The 13,415-nt window shown below is 47.5% G+C and overlaps 1 protein-coding gene across 1 annotated transcript; it reads left to right on the forward strand.

Moving 5' to 3' along the window:
* Nucleotides 1-4,328: 4,328 nt before the first annotated feature.
* On the forward strand, nucleotides 4,329-5,348 carry LOC109377739 (SIGLEC family-like protein 1). Its single transcript, XM_019634173.1, has 3 exons — nucleotides 4,329-4,488; nucleotides 4,831-5,112; nucleotides 5,242-5,348. The coding sequence occupies exons 1-3, from the start codon at nucleotides 4,329-4,331 to the stop codon at nucleotides 5,346-5,348; spliced, it is 549 nt and encodes a 182-aa protein (XP_019489718.1).
* Nucleotides 5,349-13,415: the final 8,067 nt, after the last annotated feature.

Genomic DNA, 13,415 nt, shown 5'->3' on the forward strand with positions numbered 1-13,415 from the left:
AAAACGACAGCAACTTGTCTGTTCCCCTTCCCCCAATTCCCCAGCACTGTTCCCATCCCCCAATTCCCTAATAAAAATCTTAAAAAAAAAAAGAAGACACAGCAGGTTGGATCACACAGGCAACTCTCGGGGTCTGCCCAAGACATTGCCGTAAAAGGGATGGACAGATAGTGCTGAAGAGGGTCTGAGAAAGGAGGCTTTCTGGTTGTGGATATCCTCGCCAGCTTCCAGAATGAAGTTATATTGGACCTGGAACTGGACTTGGATAGAATGTAGGATTTGAATGTGGGCAGAGGAGAGAGTTGCAGCAAAATGCCATGAAAAAGGGAGTGGCCTGAGTAAACGTACAGCGGTAGGAATATGTGGAGTGTGTGTGGAAAGAGTTCCTTTTTCTCTGTGGTATTCAAAGAATTGCAGAGGTGTAGGGAAGGAGGCAGTGGAGATGGTACAAGTGTGGGGCAAAATCATAGAGAGCCTCGAATGCAAGGCAAAGGAGTTTTGGAATTTATCCCATCAGCCTTAGCAATATCTTTTATTGCTCAAATATCTCTTAGATATATCCCATCTTCTCTATCCCCCCAGCCGCTGTGCCAGCTGAGGCCACATCATCTTTCTCCTGAACTCTTGCTTCCTCCTCAATACAGACCCAGAGGGACTTTTTTTATACCCAAACCTGCTTCCCATGGCTCAGAGCCTTTCCCTGACTTCCATGACTTCCCTATCAATTTGGGAGAGAGCCCAAGCTCCTCAGCCTGGCATCTGAGGTCCTTTAAAGGAGGAAGGGGCTGAGTGAAGACTGTAGGAGAGAGAAGAAGGCAGACATGGTGTTGGGGCTCCACAGAGAGTCATGGGGATGCTCCTCTGTTCTTGAAACTCCTAGCAGCTGCTCCCATGAAGCGCCTAATTCAAAAGATGAACAGACCTTAACCTTTTCACTGCATTCGTTGATTTCAAGTTTGTTCTCCAAAACGTGTCAAAAATCCCCAGAAAATAATTAGAGCATTTATATTTCTAAGTAAAAGAGTTAAGGTGCTACATTTTATTAAAATAAATTATTACTTAAAGTATAAAAATATCTTATTGTTATTCATTCTTGAACAACACAAAAATATAGACAAATGTACATCTGCTTTCCTAAACCTACTTTCTGGAACACTGAGCTCATGGGTAAAGTCGAATGCCACTGTCAGCAGTATGGAAATATCATTCAACTATAGACAAATGTCACAGCAAAAAGTTAAGGGTGATGGAAGGGACAATAACCCCTAGTAAGCAGTGAATTTATTTCTATCCCCACCACATGTCTCTTACTGCTGGCTCTCTCCTCATCCATTCCAAACTCTTCCCTCCAGAACACATGGATCGAGATCAGAGTTAGCAGCAGCATAGGTCCTGGTCCTCTCTGGTCCCTGAGGTTCCATTGGTGCTGATGGCACTACTACTCTTATGGTTGGGTAAGTGGAATGAAAGGCAGGGTGGGAGGCATCTGAGGAAGCCAAGAATGGGCCAGGGTGGGTGTGGGTGTGGGTGGAAGATGTGCAAGGCTGAGGGAAGTTGAAGTGGTGAGGACCTAAAGCAGCGGTTCTCAACCTGTGGGTCGCGACCCCTTTGGGGGTCGAATGACCCTTTCACAGGGGTCGCCTAAGACCATCGGAAAATGAAAAGATATTTACATTACGATTCATAACAGTAGCAAAATTGCAGTTATAGAATAGCAACGAAAATCATTTTATGGTTGGGGGTCACCACAACATAAGGAACTGTATTAAGGGGTTGCGGCATTAGGAAGGTTGAGAACCGCTGCTTTGGGAGATTAAGCAGCTTGCCCTAAGTCCTTAGAAATTTTGCTAGTGGAGTGCCCAACTCTTCTGACTCCTAGTTCCATTTTAATGCCATGTCCTTGCTACTCTAGAACCTAAGTGATACATGTGTCCACATCCTTTCTCCCCATCATCCTGTATGGTAGGTGTTATTAAGTCACATCTTAGAGAAGAAACAGCATGGTGGTCCAGAACCACGTGTTGAGATCCATGGAATGTGATGTCTTGGAGTACTGGACTTCATGTGTGGAAAGCTGGGGTCTGGGCCTGATGCTGTTACTCTTTTCTCTATCACATGGGACAGGGCCCTTAATTTCTCTGAACCTCAGTTTCCCCTTCTGTCTAGGGGAGTTATAATAAAGGCATTATGAGAATGGCTTAAGCTGATTTCTATGAAGGTGTTTGGAAATCTATAAACGCTTACACAGGAGGTATTACTACCATCATTTTAGGATGTCATTACTAGAAGTGGCCTCAGGAACCATGAAGTTTACCAGGACATCCATTTTGTACACAAGAGAGTTGTCACCTAGGAAATGGAGAAGGAAGGGGAAGGAATAATTGTCTAACAATATGCATTATTATTATTATAGGGTGCCATGTGCCTCTGTAGTTAATGTCTTCAATTCTCACAACATTGCAGCATTGGTATCATTGTACCCATTTTTATGATTGAGAAACTGAGGTTCAGAAATGATGCCACATGACCATGGTCACAAGATACAGTTACTACCAACGAACAACAAAAACCCAGGAAACCAGATTAGGTTGGTGCAGTTGGGGAGTCCCCAAGACCACCCTCAGGTTCCACGATTCACAAAAAGGAGTCGCAGAACTCAGCAGAACTATTGCATTTATAGTTACAGTTCATTATTGCAAAAGAGATTTAAATCAGCAGAGAGAAGAGGCACATAAGGCAGGGTCTAGGAGAGACCAGCCAGAAGCTTCCAGTTCTCTCTCCCAGTGGAGTCGTGCGGACGGTGTTTACTTCTCTCAGAAACATAAGGCAACACACACAGTATTGCCAAGCAGGGAAACTCACTGAGCTTTAGTGTCCAGGGCTTTTACTGGGGGTCTGGTCCTGTAGACATGGCTGACCACCCCTCTGGCTGACCTTAGTCTCCAGCTCCTCCAGAGGTCAGACTGCTACCTCGTGCCCCAAGGTCCCCACCATCAATCACCTTGTTAGCATAGATACCCGGTGTGGCCCCGGGCCCCAGGTAAACCGAGACACTCTTATCAGGCAAGACATTCCAAGGGCTTAGAGGTTCCCTCCTAAGAGGTGGGTAAGAGTCAAATCTTTCTAGAGTAAGGTTAATCCTTTAATGCTCCACTGGGATCCTGGGGGGCACTAGATGAGTCTGTTTTTCAACTTGAATCTCTCCCCACAGGGTTACTGTCTCATGTTTTGATGGAAGTCACGAAGATACCAGTGGAAGAGGGCCTGTGCCCTGCAGTCCCTTGCAGATTAGAATTTCCCAAAGAACCCCAAAGCAATTCCATGATCACAGGCTACTGGCTCAATAAGAATATCAGCTCCCCGATAGCTTCAAACCGACCCCGTGCTACCATAGATGACAACACCAACGGAAGATTCCACAGTATTTGGAATCTTCAAGTACGAGACTGTACCCTGCTGATCCACAATGTACTCAAAAGGGACAACGTGACATCCCATGTAGATCTAGGAGAACAAAAGAGTGCTTTACTGGGGGAGAATATCACAGTCTCTATGTCAGGTGACATTCAATCTCATGCAATGGGTGGTTTGGAAAGAAGGAACTCCAGAAGAGGTTCTGGTAAGTGTATGGTTTTTACCTCACCAGGCACTGGGCTTTCCAAAACCTTAGTGACTTAATTTTTACAACAATAAATACAAAGAGATAGGTAGGATCGATATCTTTATTTTTCTGAATAGAAATGGCAAAGAGAGAAGTGACTTTTCCAGCAGCATCAAGCCAGTAAGACATGGAGGCGTAAATGATCACAGATCAGCTGGAAAGGGACAGAGCCTACGGGGAGAGTTGGACTGGAAGGGAGGGAAGGAGGCTGGGGGATAGACAAGGGGTCATAGGCAGTGTAGATACTTAGGAAATTCACTCACCAGGGTTTGGGTTCAAGTTCTGCCACCTTAGGCAAGTTTCTTCAGTTTGCTCACCTAAACAGTGGGGTTATGTCCCTTCCATGCAAAGAAGGGAAATAAGAAAAACTGCCCAACGATAGCAACTGCAGGTTCCAGGAGGAGTGAGGAAGGGGTACAAAATGAACTAATGGGTGGGAAAGCACTTTGTAATCTGCAAACACTGTGCATCAGTGAAGTGTGCCATGAGGGTTCCTTGTCTCTAAGGTTTGGGTCCAATCCATCTCTCACCTTCAGACTTGACCCAGAAACCGGAGCTCCACATCCCAGAGATCCTTGTGGCTAGGGAGCCTGTGACCTTGACCTGTACCATCAGAGGCTCCTGCATAAAAACCAAAGCCCTCTTCCTCTCCTGGAAAGGGCCGACCATGTCCTTCAACACAGATGGCTCCAGCAACAGCTCCTCCTCTTCCTTGGTGCTGCGCTTTCCCCCTAAGCCTGAGGACTATGGCACCACTTTCCAATGCCAGTTGAACTTCTCCCTACCTAACTTGACCAGAAGTAACATGGCTGCGCTCCAGGTGATCTGTAAGTGCTGGTGGGCCAGGGAGGAAAAGAGTCTGGGAAAAATGATAAGCCCAAGAGAAAGACCAGAGTCCTGTAGGAAGGGAAGGAAAGAAGTCTGGGGAGAACTCACATCTACCCCCTGGTTTCTGGGTCTGAAAGTTTAGAGGTAAAAGCTGAACCAGAATCTGAGACAGATGAGGAGAGGATGAAGGGGAACGGCTGTGAATCCCAGCTCCTCTGCACTCCCAGGAAGTTTTTTTGAAGCTCCTTGTGAATCATGAATGAGGAGAAGGCTGGGTCCTAGAGGAAGCGGAGAAGGGAGGTCAGGATGCCTTGCCGACTCCTGACCCACCCTCTCCACAGTACCCGCTACGCTGCTCCATTCCTCCTGTTCCTTGGAGAAGATGCTGCAGTGCAGCTGCTCTTTCTACGGGATCCCCACACCCTCCGTGCAGTGGTTGATGGAAGGCGTTCCTATTAGTGTGAACAGCATGGATAACATCCTCCAGGTGTCTTCCACCATCACTGCCCCCTGGGCCAACAGCACCATCAGCCTTATTGGGAAGCCAGAAATAGTCATGCGCCTCCACTGTGAGGGGAGGAACCTATATGGAATCCATACTTCAAGCATCTTCCTGATACCAGGTAAGTATACAGGGGTCTAGTGACTGGGCTAGAACACCACCACCTAGGGACCAGGGACAAATGAAAGAGTAGTAGCTCAGACTTCACAGCCTTAGGAGAAAAAACACCCTCATTTCCCTCTGATTCCAGATAAGAATTCAGTTTCCAAAGTGTTCATGAAGGGGCTGGTCCAGGGCATTGTATACGGATCCATTGCATCGGCACTCTTCTTCTTCTTCCTTGTCCTCCTAGCGTGAGTATCAAGTTAATCAGCACACCTTTCACAAAGTATACTACATTTATTTACGTTCTTTATGTCCTTCCTTATAACTGTTTCAGTTCATTCTGCTTTGTCTACCCTCTTGTTATGGACTCTTATATTATTAAATTGAAACCATTCTTCTTTTCCAATGTTTGCATTAAGACTATAAATTTCCCTCTAAGCATAACTTTAGCTGCATCTCTCGAATTTTAATATAAAATATTCTATTATCATTTTGTTAAAATATTTCTTATTTCCATTATGATTTTTTGACCCATGGCTTTTTTCAGACACATGAATATTTTTTAATAACCTTCATTTCTTTACTTTTAGTTTAAATCCAGCAAATTCAGAGAATATGTTATGCGTGGTTTCAATTTTTTATTTTCTTTGTGGCACAATTTTTGTTTAGTTTTTATAAATATTCCATGTGGGCTCAAAAATAACATGTATTCTACACTTATTGAATTCAGCATTCTATGTATATGTATAGTCTTTAAATCAAGTTCATTAATCATGTTGTTTAAATCTTCTCTAGCTGTACTGTGATTTCTGCTGGGTGCCCTTCTCTCCACATAATCTGCCATCCCTGCTCCCTTCTCTAACCTGGCTGATGTTTACTCATCATTTAGGACTCAGCTCACAGCTCTTCTATCATGGGCTCCAGGAAACCTTCCCTTGCACCTGGGTTGGGTGCCTTTTCAGGGCTCCCATAGACATCTGGGCTTTGGGGTATTAGTACTAATGCTTTCACTCTGATGTAACTAAGTGTGGATCTCTTTTTTGTTTGCTGTTATTTATACTTGTTTGGCCTCTCTAATCTGTGTTCTGGTATCTTTTATCAATTCTGAAAAATTCTCAACCATTGTTTCTTCATCTGTTGCTTCTGTTCTTCCCTTTTGCTATCGGGTTCTCATTAAATACTTGTAAATCTTTCTTTCAATCCTTTTTCATCTGACCCTGTAGTCCTATATTTTCCAGGGGCATAGACAAGTAAACAAGTGCTAGGTTAGAGGACTGTACAAGGAAGATATGAAGGGAACCCTACCCCTTCAGTATCTCCATCCTTTGGTGGAGGTAGGGCATCAGTACTTCCCAGAAATGCTTCAATTTGCCTTCGTCAGCCCTCTCCAATACAGTAATGTCAGTATTATGAATGCTTTTCTTTTTTCCACAGCTCTCTCATCTCCTCCCCTCTCACTCTCAGCAGTAAGGTTTACCTATTTCACAGGAGAAAAGCAACTCCCAACACCTACAAAGTTATCACTATTGGTGCTGATGATTCACTCCTTACCTTTTTCAGAGAAGGAGGCATTTCTCTTCCTGTCTGAGGTTAGCCCTACCTCCTTAGGAATCCATCTCCTCCACACTCCATTAATCATCCCTTCTGTCTCCTAAATTTTCAATCATTCTTTCTTTACTGGCTCTTTCTCTGAAAGATATAAAAATGCCCAAATCTCTCCCACCTGATCCCCACAAACTCCCTCTATGTACCATCCAATATTTTATTTTGAGAGAATAGCTTACACCCACTTCCTGATTCTCATCACCCTTACATTCTTCAGTCCACTACAATCTTCTCTCCAGCACCATGGCACTGAAACAGCACTTTCTAAAGCAACCAGTTATCCTTATCCTCAAAATCCAATGGCAGATGTTCTGTATTTCCCTTGTTCATCTTTAGGTGGCATTTATGATTTGGGTGGGTATGGTGAGGCCCTCCTACCCAATATCTTTTTTTCACACTAAAGGAGTATGGCAAGGCCAGCTGCTGAAATTGACGTGGGAGGGAGCAGGGATGAGGGGTAGGGAATTTAGGAAGATTACTGATGGTGTTAAGGGCAGTTGGAATAGCCACTGAAGAAAATGAATTAGATCTGTACAAGGATAAGAAAAATAACTGTTGAACAGCGGTGAAGGCCCAATGGTGACGAGAGCTTATTCATTGTGAATGGCACCAAGTGTCATTGCTGTGTAATGCTTCTTCCTAGCAGTGGTCATTGGAAGAGACAGAGTAGATAATGGCATTGATCTAGGTTTGGGTCTTTCCAGGCAGGGTTCCGTGGAAGGGTGATGAGGTGGGAGACAAGGGGGGCCATGGAGGATGAAGGGAGAGAGCACTTTGAGTGGGTACCGTTTGTACCCATCAGGGTAGGGAAGGAGGGAAGGAAGAGGAACCATGACAGGTGCTAGAAAATGTGGCATCTTGGAACTGAAGCTTCCACCTGTGAGATAAAAAATCAGGAACACGAGACTGGAATGAGAGCACAAGAAAGCTGGAGAAAATGGAAGAACTAGGCAGGTCGTGAGGAATTGGGAGTTAAATTTTCAGAGGTGGAAAAGTTTGAGGGGATAATGGACCCTTTGTAGTTAAGGGAGATAAGTCACATTAGTCAGGACTCTTTCAATTGTGAGCAAGAGCCGAACTCAACAAGTTCAAAGAAAAAGAGAACAGCTCTGGTTATCTGTTGCTATGTCACTACCCCCCAAAACTTAGTGACTTTAAACAATGATGTGGGTTTTTTTCACACAATTTCATGGATCAGGAGTTTGGGTAGGGTCCAGCTGGATGATGCTTCTGCTTTCTGTGGCATCCATTTAAGTCACTTAGTGGTAGTCAGCTAGCAGCTGGGCTGAGATGGAGGGTCCAAAAGGCCTTTGCTCACATGCCTGGCATTTTGAGGGGGACAGGTGGAAGCCTGGGCTCAGCTGGTCCTGTCTCCCTTTCCTTGTAGTCCCAGGGCCTCTCATCTCTTCCAAGGCAGAAATGGCCAGTCCTCCTTAAGGCTAGGCCTGGAATTGACAGAGGAAGGCATAGGTTAGCCAGGGAGAAGCACCTCTTCATGGGAGGAGCACCAAAAATTCAGAACCATCTTTAACCTGCCACAGGAACATTTTGACCAGGTGCTAAGTCTAAGATTTAAATGACAGAGATCTATTTTCTCATAGTTGTAGAGGCTGCAAGTCCAAGATTAAAGTGTCAGCTGGGTTGGCTTCTCCTGAGGCCTTGCTCCTTGGTTTGCAGATGGCCACCCTCTTGCTGCCTTTTCACATGGTGATCCTCTGTGCACACATGCCCCTGGTGTCTCTCCCTCTTCTTACAAGGACACCAGTCATATTGGATTAGGTCCCAACTAACAGCCTCTGTTTAACTTGATCACCTCTTTGAAGACCCTATCTCCAAGTACAGTTGACCCCTAAACAACACAAGTTTGAACTGAACAGGTCCATTTATATGCAAATTCTCAACTGACCCACACAGTTCAAACTTGCATCGCTCAAAGGTCAACTGTACAGTTACATGGATTAGGGTCCATCCGTATGACCTCACTTAACCTTAATTACCTCTTTCAAGGCGCTATCTCCAAATACAGCTACATTCAGAGGTACTGGGTGTTGGAACTTCAATATATGAATTGGATGGGAGGGAAACAATTCAGCCCATAGCACAAAGTATCTATACTTCAAGCATGACAGGATCCAGGCACGCAAATGATGTCCCCAAGAGTCGGTCTGTCCCCATCCCTTGGCCCTGCGTCTTCTGTGTTGACTTGATCTCTGGAGGTTCTCTCCACCTAGTGGGCAAGATGGCCCATAGCAACCCCAAGTTCACATTTTAGCAACTTTAGCTGAAATAGAATTTGTCTCTCTCTTGGTGATATGTCAATCCCAGAGAAGACTCTGATTGTCCCTGCTTGAGTCACAGGCCCATCCTGGACCAATGGCCATGTCCAGGTGGATGAGGTACTTTGATGAGCCAATCCTGAGTCCGCTTGCCCACCCTTGTCCGTTCCCATGGAAACCACAAGGAAAGCTCCTGTCCAAGCTTCTCCCCTCCCCCCTTCCACCTCCTAACCCACCCACCTCCAGACCCACCCCATGTGGTCCATGTGGCATGGCATGCCCCTTCTTCTGGGAACTGCGAGTAACAAACTATCTTTTCAATAACAGTTGTCTCCTGATCTGTTGGCTTCACCATAGCCAAATACAAACAAAATCCAAGGTACATTTTAACACAACTCAGGAAGAGCTAGACTGGGTGAAGCAGGGGGACAAGCCAGCAGGCCTGCAGTTGCCAGGGCAGGAGAGGAAGGGGATCGGTTATGTACCCAATGGTACACCCACGCAACAGAACACTACACAGCTACAAAGACAGAGAGTGCCCTCTGTGCACTGATACGCACAAATATGCCAGCAATATTAAGAGAAAGAAGAAAGGTGCAAAAAGCAAGATTTGTCCAGAAAAAAAAATTGTATACATATCAAGACATTAGGGGGTTGGAAGAGAAATGGAGGAAAGGCACAGTTATGAAGAGCCACTCGGCTGAAGGGCTGGGACTTTGTCCTGAGGGTGCTGGGAGCCATGGGAGGACGGTGAGCAGGGGAAGGGCAGGGCCAGCTCTGGGGCAGGAGGCTGAGAAAGAGGCTAGAAAGAGAGTCTAGGCCAAAAGGGTAGGCATTTGTAGCCCCATTTGATGAAGGAAGGGGAGGGTTGGTCACAGAACTGCAAATGGAAGGGAACTTGGTCTTCTTACCTCCAGCCCAGGGCTCCTCCAGGTAACGGGGGAGACTGAGCACTGCATTGACCACAAAACTCACTGCCTTAGAATGAAAGTGCTTAAATGGTGGGAGAAGAGTCAAATCCCCAAAGACGAAGAGGCCCTGATCCTCAGGAAACCAGAGCTGCCGAAGGAACCAGAAACATCCAAGGAGACCGAAGCTGAAACTTTACCAGTCTTGGTTGGAGGTAAGTCCCTGGGCCTGTGGAAGCCCAGGTCATCCACCAGACTGCTGCACTGCTGAGGCCACCAGGGGGCACTTGTTAGGAAACATAGGTTCCCAGGGCTCCCGGACCCTCCAGCTCAAACTCCCAGGGCCAGAGCCCAGAGGGTATGCACTTGGGACAGCTCTCCAGCTCATTCCGATGCACAGCTACTGGCGCAGAGAACCAGGGCTGGGCCTTAACAGCCTCTGTCTGGTTCTTCAAACTGAGCTCCCCTTCCAGCAGCTGAGCCCCAAGGGGCACCAGGCCCAGCCCCTGTCCCACGGAAGCCACTCAGCCACTGGCAGTTGCTGCCTTGCCAGGAGAGGACAGTAAATATTAGGAATGGAGCTGTATTAGTCTTTTCAGGCTGCTGTGACAAAGTACCTCAGACTGGGCAGCTTAAACAACAGAAACGCATGTTTTCATGATTCTGGAAGCTAGCGGTCTGAGATCAAGATGTCCGCAGGGTTGGTTCTTTGCGAGGTCACTCTCCTTGGCTCGCAGGCAGCCGTCTTCTCCCCGTGTCTTCACATGGTTCTCCCTGTGTGTGTGTGTCTGTGTCCTAGTCTCCACTTCTTATAAGGAAACCAGTCATACCGAATTAGGGCCCATCCTCATGGCCTCATTTTATCTTAAGTATCTCTTCAGAAGCCTATCTCCAAATACAGTCACATTCTGAAGTCCTGGGGGTTAGGGCTTCAACACATGAATTTGGAGGGGCCCAATGCAGCCCATAACACAGGCTTCCGGGAGCCAGTTGGATCCCTGCATTTGTTCAGACCCGGAGAGGGGAAGGGACTTGCCCAATGCAGAGAAATGCCAGGATCTTGTTCTCCCACAGTCTAGGACTCGAGAGAAAGAAGACCATGGACACACAAATCCCGGAATGGGTCATGACAAATGCGTGACGCGCAGACTGCATCTCAGATATACCCAAAGGCCTCCGTGTGACCAGCATCTTACCAGCCCATGCCAGAGACACGCCTGCTTCCTGCCCTTGAGCACGCATGAAATACAGAACCCTGGAGGGAGGCAGCACTAGGAAATGCACTGCTGCTGTTGCAGAGGCCTCACGGGGCACTGTGACAGTGACCCTCCTACAGCCTCAGGGGCACCGCCAACCAAATCCAGCCTCAGCATTCCACAGACAGAGAAACTGAAACCCGTAGGAGGGAGGGGGCTAGAACACTAAAGAAATCCCAAGGGTTTCTCTCCACAGGGACTTTGGGGACCCTGAGGCCCTGTCCTTCACACTTTGCTTTGCAAACAGGGAAACTGAGGCTTGTAGTGCCTCGGGCCATGCAGCAAGACTATGCCCCCTGCTCAGGATTCCTGAATCCTGGGTCCTTGGTCCCTGATCTTGGTCATCTTCTCCTGACCTCATAAGACTCTATGCAGGGGCTGCAAACCCAAAAGTCCACGGAGCCAAGCAACTAACAAAATGAGTGCAGTCGACCTGGTGAGGGTGTGTCCACCTGAAGAGCAGGTGCCCCACCTGAAGGGGGTGACTAGCATCAGGGAACTCTGCTCCCAACCCATGCCCTACCCCCACCCCAGCAGGAACCGGGTCTCTATTGCCAGATCATATAACTTTTTATTTTTTCAGGAGAATCCAGAGATTCAGATTTCACTGTGAAACTTCTGGATTCGAATATGTTAGTAATTGAAACCATGTTTTTAAAAAGCAGTATGGGTCCAAGAAAAGCCTCTTATTTGCAAATCTGAGCAGAAACACAGATAGGGAAGGGACACCCTATCTCTGAATCCACGTCCTGCCAAAAGAAGGTGTCTTTATTCAGAATGCAAACCCCTTGCCAAGTGCAAATGGAATCCCCAGATACTGGGCAGAGGCTTGGGTGTGAAAGGGTTCAGAAGTTTCCTAGGTGGAGAAGAATGTTTCAGGTGACTCAGTGATCCCAAAAACCCTGCCCTAGCCAAGCTTACATTCTGGAAGTGGGGAGTGGAGGGGGAGTGATTGAAAATAAACAAGTGAACTCATGAAATAAGGACATGGTAAAGGCTATGGAGAAAACAAAAACAGAGGTATGGCAGAGATACTGTGTTGGGAGTGGGGGTTGCTTTGCCTAGCACGATTTACAAAGTCTTCTTCAAGGGGAGACTTGAATGATAAAGAGTCTTGTGCCAGTCTGGTAGGAAGAGCATTGCAGCAGAAAGAACAGCATGTGCAAAAGCCCTGAGGCTGGAACAAGTTTGTCTTGTTCAAGGAACAGAAAGAGGAGCAGAGCAGCCGGGGCTGAGTGAGTGTTGCAGGGCACCAGTTGGTTTCTGGGTTCAGGGATTGTTGAGCTAAGGTGGAGGCACAGGTGGAGGCTGGGAGACCAGATCATTAGAGCAGCCATTGTGGGGAGCCGGTGGCACCTCAGAGCAAGGTAGAGGGGGGAAAGAGGACAGAGTAGTCTGTTTAGGACGCAGAGCAGCAGCTCCTGCAAACATGTGGGGGAAATGGGGGATGATTGAGGATGGATACGCTTTTGAGGTAAAACAGCCTCCATGGTGTGACTTCAAAAATTCCTGCCTCCAGCTGCCCCAGACCTGGAGCAGGCTCAGAGACTGTTCTCTTCTCTCCTCAGAGGCCCATACTCGGGACAAGGGACAGGGGACAGGAATATCTCACCTGGTGGGGCAGGAGGGAGGACTATGCCCAGTAAAAGGATGCACAGTGGGGCCAGGGGTTAACACTGAGAGCCAGCGCCTCCCCCAGGATCTCTTATTTTTCTCAGTAACCTGGGGGGAGGACGCTGAGGTTCTGGGAAGAGAAGTTACTTGTCCAAGGTCACACAGCCAAGTCCCAGAAAGAATGGGAGTCGGGATTTTTTGCACCTAAGCCCTGGATTACCATCTTCTTCCCCCTCCCAGCCCCAAGATCAGCTTCCCCCAGTCCTTTCCCATTCCTGTCATCCTGGGGATGAGAGTTAGGGTAGAAGGGAGGATATTTCATCCCCAAAAGTCAGTGTTATTCATGAAAGGAGAAACTGAGCTGTGTCCTACAGGAAGGGGGGCTGGGGGCCAGGTCTCTTGGGTCTGAGGGATGAGGGGCTGGGGGCCTGGACTACTGGGTCTAAAAGAGGAGGGGCTCAGGGATAGGTCTCCTGCATCAGAGTGAGGATGACATTGGGACCTGAAGCAGGAGGGAGGTGGGCTCTAGAAAGGTCCCAGACCCGGGGTTCCAAGGATCTAGGCAGCAGGGGGTAGGGGCCGGGCCGCAGTAACAAAGGCCTCTCCCGCCCACAAGCAACCCCCCTCGGCCCCGCCTCCCCGGCCCCCCGCCTATCCTGA

Source organism: Hipposideros armiger, unplaced genomic scaffold (assembly GCF_001890085.2).
Source record: "Hipposideros armiger isolate ML-2016 unplaced genomic scaffold, ASM189008v1 scaffold_1531, whole genome shotgun sequence".
NCBI classification, from domain to species: Eukaryota; Metazoa; Chordata; class Mammalia; order Chiroptera; family Hipposideridae; genus Hipposideros; species Hipposideros armiger.

Coding starts and splice junctions, on each gene's coding strand:
- LOC109377739 (XM_019634173.1), top strand. CDS start 4,329: ATGTCCTTCAACACAGATGGCTCCAGCAACAGCTCCTCCTCTTCCTTG. Junction 4,489..4,830: donor GGCTGCGCTCCAGGTGATCT/GTAAGTGCTGGT, acceptor CCCTCTCCACAG/TACCCGCTACGCTGCTCCAT. Junction 5,113..5,241: donor AAGCATCTTCCTGATACCAG/GTAAGTATACAG, acceptor CTCTGATTCCAG/ATAAGAATTCAGTTTCCAAA.